Source organism: Odontomachus brunneus, unplaced genomic scaffold (genome assembly GCF_010583005.1).
Source record: "Odontomachus brunneus isolate Ranch 3 - 2012 unplaced genomic scaffold, Obru_v1 Obru_scaffold_005, whole genome shotgun sequence".
Taxonomy (NCBI): Eukaryota; Metazoa; Arthropoda; class Insecta; order Hymenoptera; family Formicidae; genus Odontomachus; species Odontomachus brunneus.
In genome coordinates, this window is record NW_022639455.1 from 572004 (window position 1) to 578549 (window position 6546).

The following is a 6546-nucleotide window of genomic DNA, read 5'->3' on the forward strand; positions in this document are numbered from 1 at the left end:
TATATATATATATATATATATATATATATATATATATATATATATAAGCATAAATAGAATATACAGATATAAAATAAACTTTGTCAAATATATTCCGTTTAGATCATAAAATTCTTTCAAATCTTTATGCAAAATACACTTCCTGTGCTTTGTCTGATTGTAATACCACAGTAAATGGTTGGCAGATCTTTACGAGATTCTGCATAAAATACATTTATATTGGCACCATAGAAGAAGGTCCCATTTCAAAAATCCTACTCACTTTTGTTGTTGTTTCACATGCAGAAGTGAAGTACACACATAGGAACATTCAGTTAATATAAATCACATGGTACCTAATACATATGTATGGTGCAAGTAATTAATATAGCGATTTTATAAAATATTTGGAAATTTTAACAAACCACTAGTTACGTTCTTATATAACTATTGGCATTTCATGTATATAGCGGTATATCATCGATAAAATTGTAAAAACTGTAATCATTTTCGTTGTACATACTCAAGCTAAAATTTTTTTACGCAAGTTTATATATAAAAATCAATTAAGTTACATATGTGCCCATAATATACCGGCTACGTTATTGTCATCGATACAACAATTAAAGAACTAAAATAAGAAATATTCAATATGTTCTCCATTTTCCCGTAAATGAATGATAAATGCAATGAAATGAGTTTGTCTTTGTTAGAGAATACTTTAGGAGATTAGTGCCAATAAGCATTTTTTGTAGTGTCCTGAGCAGTCACCCTAAAAGGAGAAAAAAGAAACGAATTAGATTTCATGATAGAAAATGCTGCGATTTGTATACTCTGTGTTTTAACGTTGTGATGCTTACAGAAATGAAACTTTCCAGTGATTCTCCATACTGCTGGAAAAACACATTCTTTATTTCACCCATATCTACGTCGCAGCGCGTCACAACCAGGCGAATGAGACGATTGTCGTTCGTGCCGAGACCCTTCATGCTCTTGTACAATTGCTCCGCGAAGAAATCGGCTCTATTCTTGACACACTTCACTATTCGGACATTGCAAAATGTTTTATCTCGAGACACACTGATCTTACATATACTGCAAAACATATGATACACTTACCGATGGCGAGTAAGCCCTTCTTAATATCGCCAGAAAATTCACTTTCAATCGCATCCTCGATATCGTGGCCTGTTATGTTCTGATACTCCATGAATATCTGTCTCAATTGCGGCATGTTTCTTTGGACGAGAATCGCGTTGAAGATGGACTCATCCGTACCGAAGCGAAGTTCCCCTGCAAAATATCAATGTTTGTAGAAAATTGAGAAGACTCGGCAAAAATGCATAACTCGATTGTCCAGAAGTAATTACCAGCTTGCAAAATTTGTCTAGCGTCTTCCATCGCGGCAGAGTGGTCCACGTCGAACGATTCATCTCTGTTAGCACAGCACAGTGATACCATCAAGCGTTTGAAGTTGCCGGATGTATCGGAAATCAAATCGTCCTCCAACGTTCTTCCGTACACTGCAATTATTAAATATCATGATCAGTGATATATGGAGTGATATATGGATATCTTTTTTACAATTCTGACACTATTCATCAGCCGACTTACTCGCTTCGTATGCTTGCTTAATGATGGATATTTCATGGTTCGACATTGTGCATAACACTTCAATAAGTACCGTTTCGTCGGTACCAATGCCGGACATCGCGTCATGGAGTTCTTTGGCATAATATTGAGGTACCGGCATCATCAGAGCAAGAATGAGTTTCTCAAAGTTCCCAGATAATTCAGACTTCAAGTCCTTTATAAGATCCTATTTAACAAAGACATAACAACAATACAATATTACGTTCAATTTCGAAGAGGAAGTTCGAAAAGAGATTCTGAATGACTACCTTTCCATAGAGAGTCTTGAACTGCGTCGCGATTTCCTGACGCTGTAGATTGCTGCGATTAGCCAGAACGTGAATGATACTCTTTTCATCAGTGCCAAATCCCTTCATAGCTTTCCTTAACGTTTCCGCATCCGCTCTGGCATCGAAATCATCGTAGGGCACGACAGTGGGAGAGATCTGTAATAAAATTCAGACAGACTCTTGAAGAGAAATCACATAAGAAGAATGACGTCGAAGCATTCGTCTGTAAAATTGTAACCGACGCTGCTTCAATCCATGCACACAAAAAAGCGTTCAATATCTCGCTTGTCTCTTCAAAATTTTATAAACTGCTATTAATCTCACCTTAGGCGCAAACCGGGGGGCCGGGGTGGCACTATGTGGAGCAGCAGTAGGTAGATTAGCTCCATAAAGATATTTATGATAGCCTGAGAGTACCCCCTGCCCCCCAGGGTAATTTCCGCCTTGGTATGGAATTGAACTCGCGTGTGCGGTCACGTGTGCGTTTGGTTCATGCAGGTAAGGGGAAGAAGCCTTGTCATTAAAGCATTCTCTAGTTTCCGGTGTTTGTTGTAGATTAGGATACATATTGTAACTCTGTTGCGGGTAAGGTGACTGCGTCGGCGGTTGGCCGGGATTGGCTGGATAGTATGGTGTAGGCATGGATTGAGGCATGGTTGGATATGGCATTTGTTGGGGAGAATAAGTGTGCATTGGTGCGTTGCTTGGAGTAGGATGCATAGGCTGAGTTGGATAAGGAGCAGGTTGACCACATGGTTGTGGCCTGCCAAAGAATGTTGGTGGTGCATTGGAGAAGCCCATTGAGGGGTAAGACAGAGCACCAGGGGCAGAGGGTGTACCAGGTGGGGCTTCAAACGATGTTGGTGGTCGTGCTCGTCCCGGAAATTGAACAGGTGGTCCCTTGGATATATCAAGGTATAAATAGAAAAATATGCAGATACTGCGTTCAGCAAAGAAAATTGCTTTGCAATTGTTGTAAAATCCAGGAATCTGATTGGTGTATGCTTTTAACCTTGGACAAATTCAACATTTTACAACAGTTACAAAGCAGCTTTCTCTGCTGAACTCAAGTTATTGTGCGCAAACTCTATGTTACTATGTTACAGATCTATTCTAACTATGACTAAGTTTATACGGCAGCTTAAAACTGGTTTAGTAACAATCGTATTTAGTAAACTCTCGCATCCGATTGATATATTTTTTTAGATCTAGAAATATATTCCAATCAAATTTAAGAGTTCACTAACTACGGTAGTTACTAAACCAGTTTTAAGCTGCTGTGTAAACAAAGTTTATGTTAGAGATCTACTGTCTTGGATTGTGATAGCAGAAAAGCTGAATGTACTCACTTGGTAACCGTAGCTCATTTTGCTTATTCAAGTGTCAAACTACCAGAAGAAAAAAGAACCTGTAATACACAAGGACATAAGATTACACACTTCCTCAATTCAAGCTGTGTCATAGAGTTAAAGTCCTGCTACTTGTAGGACGGCCATATTGATTTGATGACGTCAGAAGCAAGAAATGACATACCAAAAATCCTTTGCAATTTGTTGTTTTATTTTTTACTTTTCCTTGAAGAACCAAATATTTTCCTAATCCTGAAACTTGTAAAAAGTATAGAAAACTCAGATATCTAGCTGATATATCATGTAACATCGTAAAATAATTCCTGAAATAATGCTACATTTTTCGGCTATCACGGTAGTTTGACAGCTAAGATACCAGTCTGTACAAACACATTTAATTTCTCGATTTTCTCAATGTATCACCAGTATCACAGAGTTTGCTGTACATTTTACGACTGAGAAGATCACGATAATATATACACTTCACGGAGAAACTGAAATATAACGCGATAAAATATAAGTAATTTTCCGAGGTGTTAGGCGAAACCTAGCGTAAACCTGATGCGTTCGAGGAACACGTTATTAACGCTACCGCGTTCTTCTATCTTTATTGTACCTTAGATATAACAAAGATAGAATGATACAGTAGCGCTGAATAGCGCTAATAGCGAGCTCCCCGAACACACCTCTAGTATCAGTCAATCAGATACGCTGCACGGTTATTTCGTGTTCTCGACACTGCTAGGCGCCACCGTCAACTCCATATATATATATAATACTACTATATTGCTAAATGAGAGAGAAGTCCGGCCTCAGAATCACGGTGCGGGAATATATATTTCTCTTTCTTTCTGAGTATATTATGAACGTTATGCGCATGCGTCAGATAGATCGTATCCGCCAATGGAAAAATAAAATATATTTTACAAATTGCATGTAATAGGTTATATATACCATATGCTATAAACATGAGCATCCGGAAATGCTATTTATGCGAAAAAAAGCAGCTGCAAATGAAAATATCAGTTTACACAAGTAAGGAACAGCTATCCAAGTTAGATACATGTCACACACTGGCACTTTTACTTTATATTTATAACATCATCTGATCGCCGCGCCTGCACACTATGGTCAAAATACACTTCTCGAACATCGTCTGTCCTTCCATTCTGGAACAAGCTTCTCTTATAGCATATGGCGATTAGCAATATAGTAGTATTACATATATGCAGGAAGTAAAGAGCACATTGCAGATTAGACTTTAGCCAGAAAAAAATAGAGTACAAGAAACAGGAAGCAAAGAGCACATTGTAGATCAGGCTTTAAATCTCACGGCAAAACACTTGGAACACAAATGTGAGATGTAAAGCAGGTACATGTAAATGTAGAATCATTCCGTTAAAAGTAGGTCACGTGAGAACTCTAATGATAACGTGTCGTCACGTGCGAGTTGAAAGAGACATACACTTCGAGGAGAGGAGACCGCGGACGATCGATCGGTGACGCCCAATGAACACGCGGACGTGTTGTGTCTTCTTGTCGTTACGAAACACCGACAAACACTGTGAGCAAGCAACGCACCATGTCGGATTTTATAAGCCACGACGTCATCGATTTCCCACACTCACCTGTGGCATTTGCGTTCGTCGAATTCTGTTACGAGATCACTGGCTTCTGCGTCGCTTCCGACTACGTCACGGAACAAACGACTCCAATGATTGTCAAGTGCACGAATGGTCGAACACAACCAGAATGAGGACCAGTAGTGGGAAGGAAATATTGGTCTCACACAGCTTCTGGCCGGTTTGTTACGTCATAAGAAGCCGGGGAAACCCGTGAAAGTTACCGTTAGAGGGACGGATCGCGATGTGTGTGAGGTATGTGGAGCTCGAAATCTCACATTTGTCATTGGTTTCTTTCTTCTATCTTCTTCTTGATAATTACAGTGATTATTTTTGTTCGTAATTGTCTAATATCATAATATGCGATTGGCAATCGTATTACTCACATTTCGCGCCAAACGTATGACACGAAGAGGGCTCCGAGTCTCATCGGACAACCATGTTCGATAGCGGGTATCGATATCGAACGTTGGCAACTTCGCGCGAGTAATCGTTCGAAATAGAAGAAGAGCTCGTATAGCCGATGGTGTCGTTACTTTTCTGAACATCGCGATATTATTAGCGTCGTGTCATTGTTAGGAACTGTACAGGTCTGCTTTTCGGAATTGGACGCTCCGTTTAAGAACAGCTCGACGTTTCAGCTTTAATGTTGCTTGTCCTACAAGCTATGCTGTCAACGCGTGACTGATACGCACTAATGACTCGAGAAAATCAGCAATTATATTAATGATCCGACGCAAACACGCGATGTTTTCCACGCATACATATGTAATATACAAAGCGACCCGATTTCCAACACGAACAGTGCGAACACGCGGCCCGGTGCAAAAGCTCCTCTAAAAGTGCTTTACAGAAGTCACCCGTGATTCAATTGCACCGTCCTATATCGTGCAATTTCGCATCCTACATGTAACAAAGAGATAAAAGCATCGATACGACGCGAGAAATTGACGCGCACACTGAGAGAAACATATTTAATAAATAAAATATATTTCTTCGGCTGAGTTACTAATAATATATTTACTTACACACAAAATATTTGTTAAACAAGAAAATATACATTTTCTTCAAACCTTACATAGAAAAACATTCTTGTTTTGAAAATATCTTTATTTTCGACATGTAAATCTTCAAGTGAAATTACGTACCGTTAAATAAAAGAAGACAAGTTACTTGCATCAATACATTTTATATATGTGATTCAACCAAGAAAAATGAAGAAATAATTTTCATGAATGAAAAACCTGAAACATTGGATTGAGAGTATGTTTTTAAATGTCGGAAAAAGATATTGTTATCCAAATAATCACACATATTATATTTATTATAAAAATATTATAACATTCAAATAAAATGAAAATATTGTTGAAATTTAAGACTTTGAAATTCTGTCGAAATTATATATTGTTGCATATATATGAAACAATGATTATTAATTTGAGTATATTAATTTCAAATGGATACTCTAATTCTTTTTCTGCGTAGCTTTTCATGAAAGCAATTATTTATTCCATTCGAAAAATTTAGACTCAAGTAAATATATTATTAGTATCCACCGAATAAATATTTTTTATTCCGTGTATTTTTCTCTCGGAATGTAGTAGAATAAAAAAGCGAACGCTGGATCGTTCCGTACGCGGATAACGCGGCGAAGTTACGCAACGGCACGTAATC

General features: G+C 38.1%; 1 protein-coding gene across 10 annotated transcripts; it reads right to left on the reverse strand.

The window, feature by feature from the left end:
• Positions 1-688: 688 nt before the first annotated feature.
• LOC116849962 (annexin B11-like) lies at positions 689-5024 on the reverse strand. 10 transcript variants are annotated; one of them, XM_032827696.1, is made up of 9 exons: positions 4879-5024; positions 3251-3309; positions 2226-2801; positions 1881-2057; positions 1594-1798; positions 1350-1502; positions 1099-1272; positions 840-1021; positions 689-751 (listed from the first exon to the last, which is right to left on the reverse strand). In XM_032827696.1, the coding sequence occupies exons 2-9, from the start codon at positions 3266-3268 to the stop codon at positions 701-703; spliced, it is 1536 nt and encodes a 511-aa protein (XP_032683587.1). In that variant the 5' UTR covers positions 3269-3309; positions 4879-5024; the 3' UTR covers positions 689-700. The 10 variants fall into 10 exon arrangements, with proteins under 10 accessions (XP_032683587.1, XP_032683595.1, XP_032683578.1 ...); XM_032827704.1 differs by lacking the exon at positions 4879-5024 and adding an exon at positions 4716-4812; XM_032827687.1 differs by lacking the exon at positions 4879-5024 and adding an exon at positions 3435-3930.
• Between the last annotated feature and the right edge of the window lie 1522 nt (positions 5025-6546).

What these genes read in the sequence shown, in the direction of transcription:
- LOC116849962 (XM_032827696.1), bottom strand. An exon ending in TCAAGACTCTCTATGGAAAG is followed by an intron (nt 1,799 to 1,880) that starts GTAGTCATTCAG and finishes TTTGTTAAATAG; the next exon opens with GATCTTATAAAGGACTTGAA. An exon ending in TAGACAAATTTTGCAAGCTG is followed by an intron (nt 1,273 to 1,349) that starts GTAATTACTTCT and finishes GATATTTTGCAG; the next exon opens with GGGAACTTCGCTTCGGTACG.